This window comes from Henckelia pumila, chromosome 4, assembly GCF_033568475.1.
Source record: "Henckelia pumila isolate YLH828 chromosome 4, ASM3356847v2, whole genome shotgun sequence".
NCBI classification, from domain to species: Eukaryota; Viridiplantae; Streptophyta; class Magnoliopsida; order Lamiales; family Gesneriaceae; genus Henckelia; species Henckelia pumila.
Genome location: NC_133123.1, coordinates 69,384,610 through 69,408,070, shown reverse-complemented (window position 1 = coordinate 69,408,070; position 23,461 = coordinate 69,384,610). Strand labels below are relative to the sequence as shown.

Sequence of the window (23,461 nt, the reverse complement as noted above, 5' to 3'; positions counted from 1 at the left end):
TAAAAGTGCTCAACGTTGGCGGCAATCGTCTCTAAGATACAAAGACTTTGCAAACGAGATATATCAGCACAGAAAATATCTCGAACTTCAGCGAACTAAAATATGCAAACAACTTTCTTTTGAGAGAGAGGGAGGAAATCGCAGCGAAAGCAAAAACTCTGATGTTTTACTTTCTCAGATGTTTTGTCTGCGTTTAAGATGTTTTTCTATATCATTATACGTTATAACTGATCATATATATAACCTAAGACTTCAAATAATACGTCTTATGGCCTAAGGATGCAATCCATGACAGAAAAAGCCCAGAAACAGATGCAACTTTTCGGACTGTAGAAGGCGCGCCCGGTCGGTAATTTTTGACCGATCGAGCGCCCCACATTTTACCAACTTTCTGTTTTGCTCAAACGATGCTGCGCTCGATCGGTAAATTTCCACCGATCGGGCGCCCAACTTTTGGACAACCTACTGTTTTGCAGACGAGGTGCTGCGCTCGGTAGTTTCTTACCGATCGGGCGCACTAACAAAAATAATAATGAAACATCCTAGAACTTCTAGTGAATTTTTTTTTTATTTTTAAAATAACTCTCTAACTATAAAATAATAAATATATATATATGCACATACATATATATATCGTACTAAAAAAATATACTTTACTTAATTTAAAATACATATACACAATAAATACAATAAAAGTACTCGCATGCAATTAAATACTTAAAAATAACTTTTCTTAATTTAATATATATCTACACATTAAACATAAATAATAACAAAAGTACATGCATGAAAATAAATACCTAACATTAAATACTAAATAATATTTTATAAGAATTCCATAATAAAACTCCTAAATAATATTTCTTTCACAAAAATTCATGAAAACTTAGAAAATAAATACTTAAATCAAAAATCCATGCATATACTAAATATATATAATAATAAAACTTATGCGGAAATAAATGTTCTAGTCTCAACATAAAATTCATAATTGAGCGATGGTCACGGGTACTAGCCGCCTGGATACTCATACGCCCTCGCCGCCAGTCGGGAACACATTAACTTCATTAATAATCTGCTCACCTGCACCATTTAAATCTAGTGAGCCTAGAGGCTCAGCACGTTCTATCCTTATATAACAAAATGAAACCACACACAAGCACACATCATATAAAATACGTGAATATAATTATATGTGCATGATCTTAAAAATATATGCATATAGACATGAATAAATAATTATAATGCTTCATCATCATGCTAAACATAAACATCATATTTAATAAATCTCATTAAATACTTTTCATCATTTCTTAGTTCTCAACAGGTCGTATCCATGTCGGTGGCATCATACTAAGCGATTGATCAATCTATAAACCAACGTACGCGGCGATGGGATTTCCACCTCTGTGCTGCTACTTCACCAGCCCTCTCAGCTGGATCCATAAGCTCATCATACTTATACATCATTAGGAAGGTCACCGGGCCCAGGTATCCCGGCCTCCAACCACATCACTTTCCACCTTCACTTCAACTTCCATAAAAATATATTTTTCTAAACATGCAATTAAACTTATCATAAAAATTTTTAATGATGCATGAACATAAAAATTCTCATATATTTCTTTATTTTCATGAAAATTCGTCCGTAAATATATATTTAATTTATTTTCTTAAAAATAATACTTATATATCTAATAAAAATGCATGCATGAATTAAATATATATTTACGGACATTTATTTTTCCAAGGACTTGTTCGAGCTGCTGACCACTAGACTTAACTCAAAATTTCCTAGACTGGCTCAAAAACCCAAAAGCCCAACCTGACCTGGCCCATTAAGCTTCATGGGCCCCAGACCCATGAAAAACTAATGGGCTCACTAACAACATAATTTAGGCCCATTAACTAATTAACTTAAAATTAAATTAATAAAATTATTAACTAACCATTAACTTATAAATTAAACGATAAAATTACTAAACCCGACACAACCTGGCCCAATAATTTTCATGGATCACACGGCCCATGACAAATTAGTGGGCTCACTTCATTAATTATTTAATCCCATTAAACTAGTCCAATTAATTAATTAATCAAGCCCAAACCCATTAATTGTTAATTAATCTCTTATTTAATTAAAATAAAAAACACCCGAGCCTAAATAATAAAAATCTAGACCCGAACTAAAATTATTTGACCCATCATTTTAGACCCGAACCGGACCCGGATCCAAGGACCCAAGCCCGGCCCAAGAACAACCCAAACCCACGGCCCACTTATAATTCCCAACAGTACGTACGACATGCACACACCATCACCCATCTTCATTAACCCTCGGCCGTGAGCAGTTCTTGCTGCATGCCTTCGGCCGGCCAGCTCCGGCCACCCTTGGCCGGAGCTCCAACCCCTGAACCTCCCCAGAACCCAGACACGACCTTAGGACTAGGCCAGACTCAAGCCAAAACTCAGCATGAACTGCCCGATCCTCTCATTCCTTGCTTTGATGCGCAGGTCACAACCCTTCCCTTTTTTTGACCGGCTCCGGCCAGCACCGGCCAGAGCTCCGACACCTGGACCACCCCAGGGTCCAGGCGCAACTTTAGGACCAGGCTTGGCTCAATCCAAGACCCTGCCTGAACCCACCGAAGCCCCCCAACTCAAAATCAAGCCGCTGCGGGAAATTCGCCGAACCGAAGAAGAGTTCTCACGCCCAACCCTGGTTCCAGCCTTCTCCATGAACAAACCACCCCACTATACCGACCCTAGGGATTCTAGTTAGGACCCCGAACCCAGGTGCAGCAGACCCGAACATATCATGGACAAAAACATGCAGAAATCGGGACATGCATAAAACGTGAAAACAAGCATGAGCCATGAAGAATGTCATTCAAATTAATCTGAAACACATGCGCATAATCTCATCATTCATCTTTTAAAAAAAATAGTTTAATATAATCTAAATGGTGTTCAAGAATGGAAATCAAACATGCCTTGTGAAGTTTTAAATCCCAAAAACCCGATGTCGATGCGTAGGAGGATCATGTGGATGAACGACCTTCAAAAGCTTGTTTAAATCTTCGGAAAACCTTCTGAGATGTGTGTGTCGTGATGAGGGAAAAGCATAATTATTTGATGGCGGCTAGGAGAGTAAAAACGTGAGGGAAGGTGGGTTTTTAGGTTAGAATAAATTAAATTACACTAATTAAACTAAGTAGATAATATAACATAAATATAAGATTTTTAACTTTTAAAAAATATCTACTAATCTGATATATAATAGTAAATCACGAAATATAGAACTAAAGGATTTTTAAAGATCAATAAAAGTCATTAAAATGACTTATTTTGGCTAAAAATAAATCCTTAAATAAATATATTATTAAATACTAAAATTTTCTTGACAAAATACCTTAAAATAATATTTTAAAGCTCCTAAAAATTCATAAAAGAATTTGGGTGAAAATAACATCTCGTCCGTCCACGGCCCCGCCTACGCGATCATAAAATAAACTTTCTCAAATAAATTCATAAATCACATCATACCGATTTAAATGCCGAACCAATATTTAAAACATGCCAATAAATCACATAATTCACATAATAACATATAAAATTAATTTAACACATTTTCACATTATTTTAAAATTATTAAATCCCCTAGTTATGCATGCGGATTTACGTGCCGAATTTCTAGGCGTTACAAATAAAATATTATTTTTGAACCAAATTTTATCGAAAAAATAATAATAGATCATAAGATCTCGCCTCGCCTCGCCGCGCTGGCCGGCCGCGCACGCGTGTGTGTTTGTTGCATCGATTAGCGTCTTGCCCCTTTACAAAACATCTGGTGCCCTAAGGGCCCAATCCCATAATCCAAAGTTGGATTATATAAGGTTAACAATACATTGAACATGTTCCAATGTGGGACAAACCAAAACAAGTTTTCCCTCCAATTTATTCACCAAATTTCAAATTTGTTTCAACACAATTCAAATAAGTCTTTCAAGCACATTTCAATTATAATTCATTCAATAACTTTTTCAACAATCCCCCACATGAATGAATTTCACGTACATTAGCATTCTCACTAGAAAGTCTTTTTGAGTTATTGTCACATCAGGATAGGTAGCTTGTGGCTTTGAACCTACTTTAGTAAAATACTATCGGATTTACTAGTTGCATAGTGACGCGATGTCTTGAACTAGTCAACCGTTTGTGTAAACCAAGTCAATAGTATTTACATAACAATACTCTAACATATTTTGTTCTCACGTTATGTCCATTTCGGCCCTGGACCGTATCTTAGATTCATAAGTGTTGCAATCAAAGCGGCCAATACTTTGCACTTATATATGTGATCTCCTATCAAGAGTATCCTGCGTTACTCCACCTCATAGGTATAGGAATCATTAAAAAAAAAACTTAACCTCACCACATTTTACAGGTCATTTATATTTGGATATTTCAGGAATGATCAAGTAACAATTCCAAGCACTCAAACTAATATTTATAACTTAGTTGTCCCATTGAACCAAGGTTTTGGGATCTCCAATTCTCAAGGTTGGGTTACCGCTATAAATATTTTAATTAGTGGATTTTAAACTCATTCTTCCAAGTAGTTTGTACATTTGATCTCTATTTATACTTTTTGTAAGCGGATCCGTAAGGTTTTTCTTTGACTTCATATAGTCAACCGAAATAACCCCATTCGAGATCCATTGTCTTATGATATTGTGTCTCCGACGAATATGTCGAGATTTACCATTTTACATACTACTTTGTACTCTTCCTATACCTGACTGAATGTCACAATGAATAGTAATGGAAGACACCGGTTTATTCCAACAAGAAATATCTTCTAGAAAATTTTGAAGCCACTCGGATTCTTCTCCAGCTTTATCTAGAGCAATGAACTCGGACTCCATAGTCGACCGAGCTATACAAGTTTGTTTAGAGGATCTCCATGACACCGCTCCTCCACCGATAGTAAACACATATCCACTCGTAAACTTGGAGTCTTTCGTGTCAGAAATCCAATTTGCATCACAATATCCTTCTAAGACCGCAGGATATTTTGTATACACTATTCCATAACTCGAAGTGTATTTCAAATATCCAAGCACTCTCATTTGTGCTTTCCAATGATCATCACTTGGATTACTTGTGAATCGACTTAGCGTATTTACGGTATATGCAATATTAGGACGGTACAGTTAGTTAAATACATTAAACTTCCTATCACCCTTGCATATTCCACTTGTGAAACAGGTTCTCCTCTATTTTTGGCTAAATGTGTACCCAATTCCATAGGTGTTCTAGCCGGAGGACGATTTGTGGCATTAAATCGTTCAAGAACCTTTTCTACATAATGGTTTTGTGATAAAATAATTCCAGCAGGAATTCTAGAGACTTTAATCCCTAGAATAATATCACACAATCCCAAATCTTTCATGTCAAAATGTTGTTTCAACATTTTCTTGGTTTTCACAATCAATTCATGGTTGCTTCCCATGATTAACATGTCATCTACATAAAGACAAACAATTACATATGCATTTGTAGTACCTTTAATGTAGACACATTTATCACATTTATTTATTGTGAAATCATTTGACAATGTTGCAGTGTCAAACTTGTGATGCCACTGTTTAGGTGCTTGTTTGAGTCCATACAACGACTTGACAAGTTTACATATATTTTCTTCTTTTCCGAGTACAATAAACCCTTCTAGTTGTTTTATATATATTTCTTCTTCCAACTCTCCATTCAAAAACGCTGTTTTAACATCCATTTGATGTATCTCAAGATCATGCAATGATGCAATAGATATGAGAATACGAATGGATGTTATTCTAGAAACCGGAGAGTAGGTATCGAAGAAATCATATCCCTCCTTTTGTTTAAAACTTTGAACCACTAGTCGAGCTTTATATTTATCTATAGATCCATCTTCATTGTATTTTCTTTTAAGAATCCACTTGGATCCCAAAGGTTTACATCCCGGAGGGAGATCAACCAACTCTCATGTATGATTATGCATGATGGAATCTATTTTATTTTGTATGGCTTCCTTCCAAAAAGGAGCCTAAGGATTTGATAAAGCCTCTTGAAGAGTTTTTGGTTCATTATCTTACATGTATGTTAGAAAATCAGGACCAAACAACTTTTCAACTCATGCACGCTTGCTGCGTCTTGGTTCTTCTTTGGTTTGTGGAGTTTCAATTGGATTTTCATAAGTTTGCTTGTTCGAACTTATTTCTTTCCTTTCTTTACAAGAAAATATATTTTCAAAGAATACAACATTCTTTGACTCCATAATTGTGCCTTCATGTACATCAGGAATCATTGACTTATGTACTAAAAATCTATATGCACTACTATTGTATGCATAACCAATAAATATACAGTCAACTGTTTTAGGCCCAATTTTTATTTGTTTTGGCTTAGGTACTTCTAATTTAGCCAAACACCCCCACACTTTGAGGTATTGGTAAGAAGGTTTACGACCTTTCCACTGTTCATACGGTGTTTCATTTGTCCCTTTAATTGGAATCTTGTTTAGAATGTGTGTTGCTGAGAGAGTCGCTTCACCTCACATATTTTGAGGTAAGCCAAAATTTATTAACAACGCGTTCATCATTTCTTTTAAAGTTCGATTCTTGCGTTCAGCAACGCCATTAGATTGAGGTGAGTAAGGGGTTGTCGTTTGATGAATGATGCCCGAAGTTGAGCAAAATGCTTCAAAAGGAGCCACATACTCTCCACCTCGATCAATTCGAATCATTTTAATCTTTGAACTTCGTTGATTTTCAATCTCAGTCTTATATTTCTTGAAAGCTTCAATTGCTTCATCTTTGATTTTCAATAAATATACATAACAAAATCTGGTGCAATCATCAATGAATGTTATAAAGTACTTATTTTCACCTCGTGTTTGTACAATTTTTAAATCACATACATCAGTATGTATTAATTCAAGTGGCGTAGTACTTCTCATGACATTATGAAATGGAGCTTTAACCATTTTCGCTTCAACACAAATCTCACATTTTTTTGTGGATTTATTTTAAACGTATGTATTACATTTAAATTTTCAAGTCGTTGCAACGTATTTAAGTTAACATGTCCTAATCGTTCATGTCATAATTCATAGCTTTCAAGCAAGTAAGCAAAACCAAAAACTTTATTCTTTGCCTCAGGGCGGATAACATTCATTACATTCAATTTAAAGAGACCACTATCTTGGTACCCTTTACCAATAAATACATCAGATTTGGTTAATACAAATTTATCAGATTCAAATACCATTCTAAATCCAACCTTGCTCAAGAGTGAACCAGAAACCAAGTTCTTTCTAATCTCTGGAACATGCAACACATTCTTGAGTGTTACCTCTTTGCCCGAGGTCATTTTCAACACCACGTTTCCCACTCCAACAACTTCAAACGTTGCGGAGTTTTCCATGAACAACTTTCGATCCCCAACGGTGGCATAGCTGGAATACATATCTTTCGGCACAAACGTGGCTCGTAGAGCCCGTATCGATCCACCATCCTCTTGGATCATCCACCATGTTGGTCTCACAAATAACGACACTTAAATCAATATCAGAAATGTAGTGACCCTTACCGAGATCACCTACTAAACAGAACTTAGGCATGCAATTAACTTAATAAAACAATAATCGGAATTAAACTGCGAAAACCATCAACAATATACAATCCCAAGGAAAGGAATCTGTAAATACACAAATAGTTTATACAACCAAATCGAATGTTGTATTCACCCAATACAACAGAATAAAAACCTAGACGAAGCTCCAGCTGGCCAACCACTGCCTAGCCCCTCTTGGATCCACTCGCCTCATCCAATCGCAAACCTGTCCCATGGAATAGGGTGTACAAAAACACAGAGTACGAGACGTGAGCATAAAACGCTCAGCACGAGAGTATGAGTATACATGCATGCAAGTGAACCGCCTACTGACTAGAGGTCAAGAATAGATAATAGAGACAGACCGGGCCCTGGTATGTAGCACGCTGTGCCGTCTCTTCAGGAGGTGGCTCACATACCGTAATACTAGTGGAAACGCCGAACCCAAATCGATGGAAGTCCATCCACTAACAGGATATGGTAGAACCCTACTAACAGACATCTCAAAGGAGATAGTACAAGATGCAAATGTATGCAGCATATAATCATGACATATAAATCATGCAGTCACATAATACATGCATACTCAGTTAGGATATCTCGAACAGTACTTTCGTACCTCAAATACTAGGCGCGCTCTACCAGCTCTAGGTCTACGTCTATAATCCGCACTACACTGCCAAATGATACTAATATCATTAAAGTGCTCTAAAAGCCTTAACTAAGCTATTGCATACTTCTAAATATTTTTAGGAAGCAAATGCTATACCTTCGTCCGTCGTTAGCCCTTTGCTGTTGATTTCCTCAAAACTAGGCCACAGCTCCGCTACGACGTCTGGATCGCTACGCCACTTTCGGATTCCCGATGGGACGTCTAGAATTCCCTAGATCTGAGTTAGAAGACTAAGGAATAGAGAGAGAAGAGGTGAAAGGTGTGCTCAAATGTGAGCCTCGGCACCCCTATTTATAAACAACGACGTTGCATCCGTTCCTCCATCGTTGCGTCCGTTCTGCCCGACGAACGTTGCGTCCGTTCACCATCATTGCTTCCGATGGTGCCAATGTCACATCAAATACGTAAGCAGTGACGCATTTCTGATGGCACGAACGTTGCATCCGTTCCTAGAACGTTGCTTCCGTTCTGCCTGACCCTCCGGACCATTTCTGATCATTCTGGGTCTAATCCCGGGCTCCGTTAATCCATTAGAAGTCTTCTGAATCCAGTTTATCGGTTTAATTAGCAATTACTTACTAAAACTGGGTACGGGCTACTACAAGAAATTTCTAAAGGTACATACCTTTCTTGAACCATGTTCACTTGCTTTGGTTTCTGATTTTTGTTGTTTTGCTTTGGAAGTCGGCAGTCATTTGCCATATGATTCGGTTTGCCACAGTTGTAGCAACTTTCTTGGAATTTCTTTGCTTTCCCCTTTTGCTTTCCGTCATGGGGGCTCTTCCTCTTTTGACTCGTACTAGACTCCGCCAGATTTGCTTTGGCCTCGATTTTCATCATCTTTTTATGTGACTTAGCCTCGGTATTTCTGTTATCCTCCTCAATGCGAAGTCGCACTATAAGATCTTCAAGTTTTAACTCCTTACGTTTGTGCTTAAGGTAGTTTTTGAAGTCTTTTCACAGCGGAGGCAACTTCTCAATGATAGACGCGACTTGGAATGGTTCATTGATTTTCATTCCTTCGGCAATAAGTCATGCAAGATGATTTGTATCTCTTGCACTTGACTCATCACAATTTTTGAGTCTACCATCTTGAAGTCCAGAAATTTGCCAACCACGAACTTCTTGATACCTACGTCTTCAGTTTTGTATTTCTTTTCCAAGGAATCCCAGAGTTCATTGGCAGTCTTCATAGAGGAATAGACATTATAGAGATTGTCATCAAGGCCATTCAATATGTAGTTTCTGCACAGAAAATCACTGTGGTTCCATGCATCAACAACGGTCCTCCTTTGGGTGTCAGAATCGCCTTCAACGACGACAGAGGGATCCTCCTTTAGGAATCTAGACAGATTCAATGTGGTAAGGTAGAAGAGCATTTTCTGCTGCCAACGTTTGAAGTCGGCACCAGAAAACTTTGGCGGCTTTTCTCCATGTGTAGGGGCGGAAGCGAGCGGAGTGAAAGAAATGGTAGACATCTTTAGAATCCGAGAAATACAAATATTTCATCTTGAAAATTGTTATGAATATAGTATTCCGAATTCTGAAGAACTTGACAATCAACAGCAGCAACAAAGAATAAGTCTAGGCGAGAGAGTCTTTCTATCCGCAAGACGAAATTGCCCGTTAAAAGTGCTCAACGTTGGCGGCAATCGTCTCTAAGATACAACGACTTTGCGAACGAGATATATCAGCACAAAAAATATCTCTAACTTCAGCCAACTAAAATATGCAAACAACTTTCCTTTGAGAGAGAGGGAGGAAATCGCAGCGAAAGCAAAAACTCTGATGTTTTACTTTCTCAGATGTTTTGTCTGCGTTTAAGATGTTTTTCTATATCACTATACGTTATAACTGATCATATATATAGCCTAAGACTTCAAACAATACGTCTTATGGCATAAGGATGCAACCCATGACAGAAAAAACCCAGAAACAGATGCAACTTTTCGGACTGTAGAAGGCGCGCTCGGTCGGTAATTTTTGACCGATCGAGTGACCGATCGAGCGCCCCACATTTTACCAACTTTCTATTTCGCTCAAACGATGCTGCGCTCGGTGCTCGGTCGGTAACAACCTACTGTCTCGCAGATGAGGTGCTGCGGCGCATTAACAAAAATATTATTTTTGAACCAAATTTTATCCAAAAAGAATAATAGATCATAAGACCATGCCACGCCTAGTCGGTCGGCCGCGCGCGCGTGCTTGTTGCACCGATTAGCATCTTGCCCCTTTACAAAACATTCGGTGCCCTAAGGGCCCAATCCCATAATCCAAAGTTTGATTATATAAGGTGAACAATACATTGAACAAGTTCCAATGTAGGACAAACCAAAACAAGTTTTCCCTCCAATTTATTCACCAAATTTCAAATTTGTTTCAACAAAATTCAAATAAGTCTTTCAAGCCCATTTTAATTATAATTCATTCAATAACTTTTTCAACATAATCTCCTTCCTCTCCTTGTTTGATCGTGATTCGATCCATTTACAAACTTCAACCCAAATATCCCAATCCATCATTCACTAAAACTTTCAATATTCATAAAACCTTAGATATAACTATCCAGCATACAATACAAAAAAGTGGCTTTACGAAATAAACGTAAATGACACCAAAAAGCAGATTTCTTCCAAGCTTCAAAGACTAAAGGCCAAATTAAAAGAATATACAATGACTTGTAGCGGCTACCTGAGATTTTTAGTACAAGCACATTTCATTTGTTAGGACATGTTTCGCCTTCAAGTTCGCTCCAGTTGGGATAAAATCATTAGATGCTTTACACAGAAAAATTCTGATTTTTTGTGGAAGTTGTAAGCTCCACATAAGATTCCACCACACTTGATTTGGATGTTCAGATTGATTATCTGGCGGAGCCAAGATATTAAGTTCCACCATATAGCCAAAATTTTTCGTATAACTACCGTTCTCATTTCCCATTCAACACCGAACATCAACACATCCTTTACGATTCAAACTTATTGCACAAATAGCCTCAACTTCAAGATTATGAAAATATTGACGTACCTTATATTCATTTCAAGTTTCCGTTGTGTTGATTAATTCTGCCACCAACATTCTGTCATCTGGAATAGTGTTGTGTCGACTTTTAGCTTGGGAGACCCGGAATCCACGACTTATCTCTTGCTGATATGTTAGAACCATTCCCAACTCGCCGCATATAGCTAGATTCTATAAAAACCTTTTTTTTTTTTTTAAAACAGTCTATAAATTCATAAAATTATGTTTATTAAAAAACCCAATAGATAAAGTTAATATAATTTTAAAATGTTACATTTGAAATATTTAATTATACGATTTATATTCAATAAATTGTAAGCATGTATGTCACTTGATGAACTATTTTTATCACATGCTTTTTTTTTGTAACGTGGAAACTCGTTGCCGTTATCTTTTGGTGCACTCTGGGTAAACCCCCGGACTAACGCAATAGCCTGCAAACTACGCTAGTCAGGTAAACCACACTAGGCAAAGCCCTGTGTGACATGCTAGTTCAAAAAAGTGTTGACAGGAAAAATCGATCTTCTAACTTATGGCCAAGAGTTCACCTACTCCACCAACTTGAACACCCATTAGTAGCATCACATGCCTTATTTGTTTAATGATAATGTATGGGTCCAAACTCTTTTTGGCAGACTTGTTTCCGTTCATGTCACGCATCAAATCCATGGAATATTTAAAATCTATTTGATCAAGATAATTTTTCATATCTCTATCCGAATCAAATTCATTCATCCTCTTCCTTTCAAAAAATTCATTCATCCTCATGAAATTTTTTTATCAAAGCCAAAAATATTTAGTTTGGTCAATCATAAGTTATTATAAACTAGCCACCGTAGCACTTGATTTTTACGTACTCAACAATTCAATTATTTGGGAAAAAACGTAAAAAAAAATTATAATAAAGATATTAAAAAACATGTGAGTTTTTAAAAAGTAAAAAGAATTTGTATAAATTTATTTGGATAATTTAATAAAAACGGATATTGAAATTTGAAAAATAAGATAAAGAAAAAAATAAGATAATGATGTTAGAGAAAAATGAGGATACATTAGTCATATAAAATAAAGAAGATATGTGTTAAATTTAGAGGTAAAACGGGAAAAAATTTTGTGTGATTTGACACACAAAAAATGGTAAGTATAAGGCTTTCATCTATTACTAGCGTATTTGCACACCAGTTGTGTGTGAAGAAAAATTTGATTTTTTTATTAAAATTAATTTTGGAAAAAAATTTAATAAATTTATGGGAACAAAAAACGAATATTTTTGGGTTAAATATTAGTCATAAGTATATGATAAATAATTAAAAGATCATGAATTATATATTTATATTAGTTATTTCCCACCATTATTTTTCTAATAATTTAAAATTTGAAATTCAAATTGATGTCATACCAAGAGACCAAGTTGGTTTCTCTAAAAGTCTCACTTAATAAATGGCTATAGATAATATAGTATAGATAGTATAGATATATACTCTCTATACGTACATATATAGTTTTCATATAAAAATTTTCACAGTTTTTGTAGCATAGAATCGAATGAGATTTGATGAGATTTAAAATTGCAAATATCATTTTAATATTTGGTAAAATGAGATTTCAAAATAACTTTTAATGACTTTTAACTAAGTATTTAGTATTTGATGAGATTTCATTTAACTAAATAAAATCCATACAAAATTGGCGGTGTTTAATGGGACTTGGTTTTTTAAAACACTAAAATCATTCCTAGTATTAATTTTATGTAACTTTACTCATAAATTTTTAATTTTGTTTAAACATTTTAAAAATTATCCTTTACCCAAAATCTATATTATTAATTCACACAATTATATTATATATAAAATTTTGAGAAAATAAAAAAATTATTTTTATATCTAAAAAATCCACGAAATTATGTATTTCTCTTAATTTTTTTAATACTAAAAAGTATAGCATGCCGATTTTATCCGACATTAGGTAATTTATCAAAATTTGATAACTATATTTTTAATTCCATCTTGATAAACTTTATATATTTTCATTTCTTAAAAAAAATATTTAATAAATATATTTTATATGCCCGAAAATAATTTTTTTCCTTGACAAAAATTATTCGAGCTGAGTATTTGTATAATATTATTAATAAAAAAATAAAAATAAGCAATAATTTTTTTAAATAAATAATATATTTTTGATTATCAAATCAAATTTCAAATTATATTTTTAATTTTTATCAAACAAAAAAATGAAATACACAATTATTTATTTTTAAAAGTTACAAACAATGCCTACTATACCTTTCGCCATTGGTATTTTCTTCATCATAATTCATAGCATAGACCTTCGCCATTGGTATTTTCTTTATCATAATTCATAGCATAGACCAATCGACTACCTAACTTTAGATTTTTTGATCTTCAACTTTCTTCGGAGTGTTAAATAGCATTGAAAATTGTGGGAGAAACCAAAGACATGTTCCCCACATGATATTTATTTGTAGTAAATAGGGGCAAATAAAAAATTCGATTGCCAAACCAAAAGGGATTTAAAATTTTTGTTGTTTAAAAAATAATTCGATTGCCAAATCAAACTTGAGAGAGTAATGAATCAGATACATTTGAAGTTGTTTGGAGTTCAAAGTCCAAACCAACTCAACAAACTGAACAACATCAAATTAATATCCTCCATAATAGACATTTCAACAAGGAAAATTTTGAAGGTACTCTAGAATAGAAGCAAGGGACTCTCTTATTCGTTGTTATGATGTTCAATATTCAAATAGCGGAGATTCACGAAGAAGTATTGCGCTATTTACCAGTGAGTGGAACTTGACGATGATTCCATGGCCAGAACATTCATCTCGTTCGTGCCACATCTCGTTCGTGCCATTGTCGAGATAACAAACCAAAGACACAAACTGCGGAATCCCAAGCTTATCCAAAATTGGTTGATGCATCTCACAAGCCTAACACCATGGCTCATGAACGATTTGCAAGTCCAAGCTCAGACTAAACTTTTTTAATCAATTAGGCTCTAGGTGCTAAATAATAGGCTGGCTGTTTGGGCCGATTTTTATTTATTTATACCCATTTTAGTTGCAACAATGAGCAGAATGAGACCAAGGGCCATTTCGACTTTTGGACTAGGAATCTTATTTTTAAATTAGGATAGCAACATCCCATTCTCCCGCTGCATGACGATCGATTTTTAAGAACCAAAAGCATAAAATCGTGTTTCAATGCTCGAATAAACGCCCAAAAATGATAAACAAGATCCAAGACACTTCGTAATCAACCAGAGTGTCAAATGGGTCATGTATCGTTCAGAAAGTGTGAATAAACGTGGGAGATCTTGGTCGTGAACAAATTGATCAATAGAAAACATCTTTGATAAACTCTCAATGATTTTATAATGTTTTCCAAGCATGAGAAAAAAAATCATCTCACAGGTTTTCAAGATAGGAGAAAACCATTAGGAGTTTAAAATCACCTTTGTCCATATACTACCTTATAAAAGTTGGCAAATGTTAGAGAGGACTATTTCACATATGAAATGAAGTTCTAAGCATTGAGAGACTAGTCACAATGCTAAATGCACACAAAATACAGATAATTAAAGAGCCAAACAGGTTCAGATGACAATTGGATTCGATACTATAAAATGACGGGCAATGTTATGCAGAACAATACCACAACTCAACTCAACGTTTGCTTATCTTTGGCTTTCCTCCAATCCTTGATCCCAAGGTAATCAACACCAGTTAACATTTATCCATTATTTTGTTGTTGCATCATCGAATCCCAAAAAACATACAGAAACCATGGATAAAAAAACACACATTTAACACAACCCAAAATCATCTTCATTAGAAATATTAACTAAAGGTGTCCTCTTTCTCATCTCATAGAATAAAACCAAACAGTAACAATACCCAAAACAAGACAAATAGCAATATCCCAAATTTTCATCGTAGCAACAAAAGATTATGATGTAAAATGCATAAGAAGTACCAACATTTCAACGGTAGGATTTCTGGAACCTCGCACGAGCGCCGCGTCCACCAAACTTCTTGGGCTCACAGCGCCTAGGATCAGCCACGAGCAAAGTCCTGTCGTACCTCACGAGGATATCCTTGATCTCCTTCTTCGACTGCTCGTCCACGTATTTCTGGTAAAAGGCAACAAGAGATTTGGCGATGGACTGGCGGATGGCGTAGATCTGAGAGGTGTGACCGCCTCCTTTGACGCGGATGCGCATGTCCACACCGGCGAAGCGCTGGCGCCCGAGTAGCAGGACCGGTTCGAACGCCTTGTAGCGGAGAATTTCTGGTTGGACGAGCTCGATCGGGACACCGTTGATCTTGATCAAGCCGCGGCCGCGCTTGCAGTGGGTGACTGCTACAGCAGTTTTCTTCCGGCCGAAGCACTGGACGGATTCTGTTGTCGGCGCCGCCATAGTTGAGGCCGTGGATCTACTTGCTGGCTGCGGTAGGAAAATCTGTGGTGGTGTGGGAAATCGAGACTCTACTAGGGTTTTAATGCATTAGGTGAAATAGGGCCATTGATGGATCAAATATTCTGGCCCATTAAGAATACTAGATTGAGCCCGAAACTATTTAGTCAATTATTCTGGCCCATTAAGTACTAGTTTGAGCCCGATAATTATTTACTCAATCATTCTGGTCCATTAAGAATACTAGTTTGAGCCCGAAATTATTTAGTCAATTATTCAGCACACTCCTCATCTTAAAAAAAATCCTCGAGTTTGATATAATAGAAAAAATAAAATAAAAATAAAAAATGGGATGAAGAAATGAAGAAGTTGGAGCGAGACTAATTTTATTTCATGTTATTCTGGTGATGAGATGATGCTGCAAATATGAAACTGATATATTAATTTTTTTTTATCTCATCCAATAATTTTTAGAAAAAATATAATAAAAATGCAGATAATTATATTATCTATACTGTACTAGTGATTGGGGCACATGCTTTGTATGCGTATAATATGCTATAAAAAATATTTTATGCTACACATGTTTTTTTTAGAGTTATTTGATTTTGGTGTGATATTTTTTGAATCAATGGGATGTGATTAAATTCCTTATACAATTATGAAAAATATAAATACGTTATTTAGTAGTTGATATCTGATTACTCGTAAAAGAATAGAAAATTGGTATAATCAATCCAGCTGAACACTTTGAAGGCAATATTTATTCTCACAATTTTGTAGTGTTTTAAGTTGAAAAATAACAAACAACCAAAACTTATAAATAAAATTGGAAAAAAATTAATTTTTAAGTATAAAAGTGTAACGTAGTAAACTGAGCAAATATATATATATTTCAAGCATAGCATCTTTATCCATTTTTCTTGGAAATTTGGGTTGTGTACCTATTTAGAATTGATAAAATATTTGTGATAAATTATCTCTCGATTACCAATTAGGGTGAATGCAAAATTAATCAAATGTTCACAAATAATTGTTCAAATTTTATCGAGTTAAAAGATTGAATAGAAAAATATTTTATATTATATATTATATAATATATATTATTAAAAAAATGAAGAATGCAACAAGTGGCAAAGGCCACCGAAACCTCTTGGAACAAATCAAATTGGATTTGTTAAATTGAAATTGAATTTGAATTCAATATTCAGATTTCAATTCGGCAATTCAAATTGGAAATATCCAGTCAGCCGAATGGTTGCATATGAGGGGTAGTTATGCTTGCTTGACATCTTTTGATGAAGAGTTTTAATTGATGTGTTGCACATTTTCATTCAAGGCTTTCAATTTTTATAAGTAGAACCCATATGTTTAATGAAGAAAGTTAGATATTCTGAAAATTTGAATATACAGTAATTTTGTACTGTTCATATTGCTGCATTCAATATTTGTTCATCATTTTTCAGATAGTCCAAAAAAACATTTTCAAAGTTCGCCGGGTTTTGTAATTTGGAGTGCTCCTATTACAAAACGAAGTCGTTGTATCTTGGGAGACGATTGCCGTATTCCATAAGCACCGTGTGTGGGGCAAATTCGTCTTAAGGACATAGAGTTTAACTCTAGCCTCGACTAAAAATTTCATATCAAATATCTGTTTTTGTCTCAAGTCTTGTCTCGACATCTGTCAAGATAACAACTGGAAAATCATCTCAGATTTGGACAGTACTCCGAAACCAACATTCTTAAGACGAATTTTGACTGTGCATTATGAAATGTCATCCTCATCTACTGCCCACGTTCTTGCCCCATTCCAGCAACACATGTTGAGAAATTGGAGAAGTTTGGAGACCATAAATTCGAAAAGATGATGTTCTATCATACTACATTGCTTCTGGTGAAGTTTCTGCATTAGAGGGCTCCAACAATATCCGAGAAGGAAATTGACAGTGAAAAAATAATGGCTTATGAAGTATTAAACTAAAATTGGTAAGTTTTGAATTTCAAATTGGTTGATTTCAAATCTTTTATGATCCAAGTGCAGGAATTTCAAGTGTTATGGAATAATTTGCATGTCGAGAGTATGCAAATAAGTGAACCATTTCAAATTGCTTCAATAATTGAGAAATTACGTTTTCGTGGATGGATTTCAAAACTTATTCAAAGCATAAACGAAAAAAATGGATCTCGAGGGACAAATTGTTTGACAGCGTATTGAATATGACAACGCAAGCAATCTGAACCAAAAGAGAAATTATCCATATATATGGAAGGGCTAATTTGGTTGAATCAAATTCTAGCAAAAGGATTTAATATCCTACCAAATGCAATGTCAAAAGGTTCTAAGGGAACTGATATAACTGCGATGATCCAAATCACATAGCCAAGGACTGTATATGTCCAAAGAAAGGCAAACGAAGTCAAGTTAACATGACTGTTGCAGATTTTGTCGCAACAGGTCATGAGACAGACTGTGATACAGACTTCATTTTTGATGATTTCTGATTAAAACTTGTTGAATAACCAAGTGAAATAGTGTGTCAACTATATGCATAATGTTGTATTATTTTGACAAGTTGTTGTGATACTTGTCGTTTCATTCGAAGTGAATTTTGTAAGCTTTGTATGCTTAAAACTTGTATTTACAAGAAATAAAATCTAGTATCAAGTTTTATAAGCCTTTTGCGCTTAAAATTCATGTTGTGAATGAAACTCGAGAGTTCAAGTTCAAATTTGATAAGCCATCACGCTTAATCTAAATTTACAAGACATAAAATCTTGAATTTAGAGTTCTAAGCTATAACGCTTAAATTTGAAAAACTTAAAAGTTTGAACACCAATCCTATAACAAGTGAAGTGATAAATTGGAGAATATAATATTGTCAAATTTGGTGACAATGTATGATCTTTGAATTCTTTACGCAATCATGCTTAAATCCAATTTAACAAGATATAAAATCTTGAGTTTGGATTTCTAAGTTTTAATGCTTATAATTCGAAAAGCTATGATTACCCAAAAATGTGGGGGAAGCGATTGAATTTACAAATTATATTCACAATTTAAACTACACAATAAAATAGATAAGACCCCTTATGAATTGTGGAAAGGCCACAAGCCTACCTACAAATATCTAATATTGTGGGGGTGTTTGGCTAAGGTGGAAATCCTAAGCCGCAACAAGTGAAAATTGGACCAAAGACAATCGATTGTATTTTATTGGTTGTGTCAATAATAGTAATGCATATTGATTTTTGGTGCACAAGTCAAACATTCCTGATGTCCACAGAGGGACGAAAATTGATTCACATAATTTTGTGCTCTTTGAGGATACATTTCCTAGCAAAGAAGAGAAAAATGAACTGTGTCCCAAAGCATGTCGCAACATGTATCAGGACAAGAATGAGAAAGAATGTTGTCACGACAAATACGTGGATAAAAATGTCTGTGAAACTCATCCTAGATAAAATATGGATGATAATGGACAACCTCTTCTTGAATATAACCAAAAAATGCTACTAAAGAGAATCGTAGCAACAAAAGAGGAAATGAAACTGTGAAAAATCATGAAAAGGATAACGAATTGAGACGCAGTAAAAGGTCTAGAAATGGAAAGAATTTTGGTCCTGACTTTTTGACTTATGTGTTGGAAAATGAACCTCGAATAATAATGGAAGCATTATCGAGTCTCGAGGCTTCATTATGGAAAGAAGATATTAATAGCAAAATAGACTCCATCATGTAAATCCATTCATGGGAACTGGTGGACATTACACCAGGAACAAAGCCTTTAGGATGCAAGTAAATCCTAAAACGGAAATACAAGGCTGATGGATCTATAGACAAGTATAAGGCCCGGTTGGTGGCTAAAGGATTCAACTAAAATAAGGTCTAAAATTCTTTGATACCTATTCACCAGTGACTAGGATTACTTCCATTCGAGTTCTCATCGTCATTGCCGCATTGCATGACCTTGAGATACATCAAATGAATGTAAAAACTGTGTTCCTAAATGATGAATTCGATGAAGAAATATGCATGACACAACCTGAAGGGTTTGTATCTCCCAAACAGGATCATAAAGTGTGCAAACTCGTTAAGTCGTTTTACGAATTGATACTAGCGCCAAAACAGTGACACGAGAAATTTGACAAAACTATGTTGTCAAATAGTTTCAAGATAAACGAGTATGAAAAATGAAGTTATTTCAAAGACACACCTGAATCTTTCATCATAGTATATTTATACATAGACGATATGCTTATTATGAAAAATGATCATAATGTGATTTTGATCAAAAGTGGTGTTTGACAAATGAAAGGTTCCCATTCAAGAACAAATGGGTGTATACACCAAATTGGTGGATTGTATTCTATTGAATATGTCAATAACTGCAGTGAAAATCGAAATTGGTGAACCATTGAAACATTTCAAAGAATGTTAATGTTGCAAAGCATGTCGCGACAACTGTCAAGACATGACTAAGGCAGAATGTTCGTTGTAATAAATGATGATGAAGTTGTAATTGAAACTCGTCCTAAGTGAAATAGAGACGAATTTGAAGTTCGTTACAACAGAAAATATGCAACGAATTCTTGACAGAATAAAAGTTGTTGCAAAAGTTATCGCAACATGAGAAGGAACAAAAGTACAAACAATCATAGAATGGATGATTGAATGAAATGTTCACTATTTACAGTGATTATGAACATGAAAGTTGTTGACAAATGACTTTGACAAGAGATATATGGGTACAAAGAATGTGATATGTGAAACTAAGATCAATAAGACATGTGAAGGAATTTTTCTCACACATTCTCATTACATTGAGATGGTGCTAATAAGATTCGATGTTTATGATCTTATTTATATCGAAACTCCAGTAGATACAAATCTACAAGTGGATGAGAAAAATGGAGAACTCATATGGTATTTGCAATATTCAAGTGTAATTGAAAGTTTGATGTACGTCACAAACTGTACACGTTTGGATATTGGTTAAAGGTCAACAAACTTAAATATGTGTATGAGATATGTAAAATATTATTAGAAGGCTATTGTGATGCAAAATGCATATTGGAAACAAAAGACTTGGTTAAAGAACCATTGTGTATAACTCGATCTGTTATGAAATCCGAGTTTATAACCTTGAATAAAGCCATCTAAGAGGCCGCATGATTGATAAATATATTGGAGAATATCTCATATTGATTAAAGCTAGTGCTTTCCATGATAATACATTGTAATGGCCAAATGATTATTGGAAGACAAATAGCTATGAGTATACAATGGTATGTCACGACATGTTGATCGTAGACATGATACCATTATGCAGTTGATCTCTAATGAAGTTATCTTAGTTGACATTGTGGAATTTAAAGATAACTTGATGGATGTGTACACAAAGTTTTGAGTAGATATCAAAATACTGCTCATCAAGGGGAATGAGACTAAAAATTTACAATCAAAAAAATCTTAGCGGAAACCCAACCTTGCTGACTGGAGATCTCAAGATCTTGGTTCAATGGGAAAACGAAGTTTTGAGAGTTGTTGCAACAGCACTTGAGACAAGATTTGTGAAAAGTTGTCTTCTCATTCCTATAGTGAAAAACGTGCTGCCTACCACATGTAGTGAGGTTAAGTTTATAATTTTAATGATTCCTATACTTGAAAAAGTCGAGTTTGATAGGATACTTGTTATAGGAGATCACCTATGTAAGTGTGAAGATGAGCCGCTTCAATGAAACACTATCAATCCAAAAGCGTGCCCATGGCTAAAACGGACACAACCATGAGAACTAGTAAGATGTGAGAAAGGTTATTGTCTTAATACCATTGTCTAGGTTTACATAAACGGCTGGATAGTTCAAGACAATGCGTTCACTAACTAGCTAGTAAATTCGATGGTATTATACTATGGAAGGTTCAAAGTCAAAAGCTACCTCTCCCGATGCAGTAATCTTTTGTTTAGACTTTCTAAAGTGTCTGCATTTCATACATGCATTAATTTCCATTCATGTGGAGGGTTTTTGGAAATTTGAATTGTGTACCCATTTATAATCGATAAAATATTTGTGATAAATTATTTCTCGATTACCAATTAGGGTGAATGAGAAATTAATAAAATGTTTACAAATAATTGTTCGAATTTTATCAAGTTAAAAAATTGAATAGAAAAATATTATATATTATATATTATATAATATATATTATTAAAAGAAAAAGAAAATGAAGAATGCAACAAGTGGCAAAGGCCACCGAAACCTCTTGGAACAAATCAAATTGGATTTGTTAAATTGAAATTGAATTTGAATCCAATATTCATATTTGAATTCGGAAATTCAAATTGGAAATATCCATTCAGCCGAATGGTTGCATGTGAGGGGTAGTTATGCTTGCTTGACATCTTTTGATGAAGAGTTTTAATTGATGTGTTGCACTTTTCATTCAAGACTTTCAATCTTTATAAATAGAACTCATATGTTTAATGGAGAAAGTTAGATATTTTGAAAATTCGAATATAGAGTAATTTTGTACTGTTCATATTGCTGCATTCAATATTTGTTCATCATTTTTCAAAAAGTCCAAAAAGCATTTTCAAAGTTTGCCGGGTTTTTTAATTTGGAGTGCTCCTATTACAGTCGTTGTATCTTAGGAGACGATTGTCGTATTACATAAGCACCGTGTGTGGGGCAAATTCGTCTTAAGGACATAGAGTTTAACTCTAGCCTCGACTAAAAATTTCAGATCAAATATATGTCATTGTCTCAAGTCGTGTCCCAACATCTGTCAAGACAACAACTGGAAAATCATCTCAGATTTGCACAGTACTCCGAAACCAATTTTCGGACTACATATACTTAAATTTTATTTATAGTTTGAGTAAAAAAAAAAAGCAAGTACTGAATGTACAGTTTCGATCAATGATTGTGCATTTATGAATGATTTTATTTTTGAGTTTCTATACCGACCTATGTAAGACCGAGCGCTTGTCACTTTACCAAAAGCTATAGCTGATGGTAATTGTGTGCAACTCAAATCTTTTAAACCGCACAGCAGCTCAAGCACCATGGTTCGATCGCTCAACCAAGCAAGGTCAATTATTCCACCTCAACAATCTCTCTTCCAATAATTTCACTCCTTTCAATTAATGAGAATCGAAACCATGACCTTGGCTCTGATACCAATTGTAGGACCGAGCGCTTGTATCTTTACCAAAAGTTATAGCTGATGGTAATGGTGCAACTCAAATATTTTAAACCGCACAGCAGCCCAAACGTCATGGTTCGATCGATTAACCAAGCAGAGACAATTATTGCACACCAATAACCTATATATTTTTAGGAACAAAATATATATGCCTCATTTCCATATTTATTGGTAGAAAATATGACAGAAAAATTTGTAAATATTAAACTAAAAATATGTTGAGTGCATGTATTAAGTTGGTAAATTTTGTATGAAACATCGTACCTTGGTGGTTTGAAGCAGAAGTACAGGAGTTCATATCAGTTGAATTTTGTAGAGGAGTTCGTATCGGTTGAATTTTCATTTGTTTCTAACCTACGTCAACCCTTTGTCTTTGGTAAGTAAATCGATGTCGAACTATGTAATTTTGTCCTGCTCTTGTGTCATTGAATGTTTATTTTTTGCGTTCAAGCATCGTGCGATGTTGA

The 23,461-nt window shown here is 34.8% G+C and overlaps 1 protein-coding gene across 1 annotated transcript; it reads right to left on the bottom strand.

Moving 5' to 3' along the window:
- Positions 1–15,177: 15,177 nt before the first annotated feature.
- LOC140864503 (small ribosomal subunit protein uS9) lies at positions 15,178–15,852 on the bottom strand. The gene has a single exon (XM_073268730.1). It carries the CDS (start codon positions 15,791–15,793, stop codon positions 15,356–15,358), a length of 438 nt encoding a protein of 145 aa, XP_073124831.1. The 5' UTR covers positions 15,794–15,852; the 3' UTR covers positions 15,178–15,355.
- Positions 15,853–23,461: the final 7,609 nt, after the last annotated feature.

Coding starts and splice junctions, on each gene's coding strand:
- LOC140864503 (XM_073268730.1), bottom strand. CDS start 15,793: ATGGCGGCGCCGACAACAGAATCCGTCCAGTGCTTCGGCCGGAAGAAA.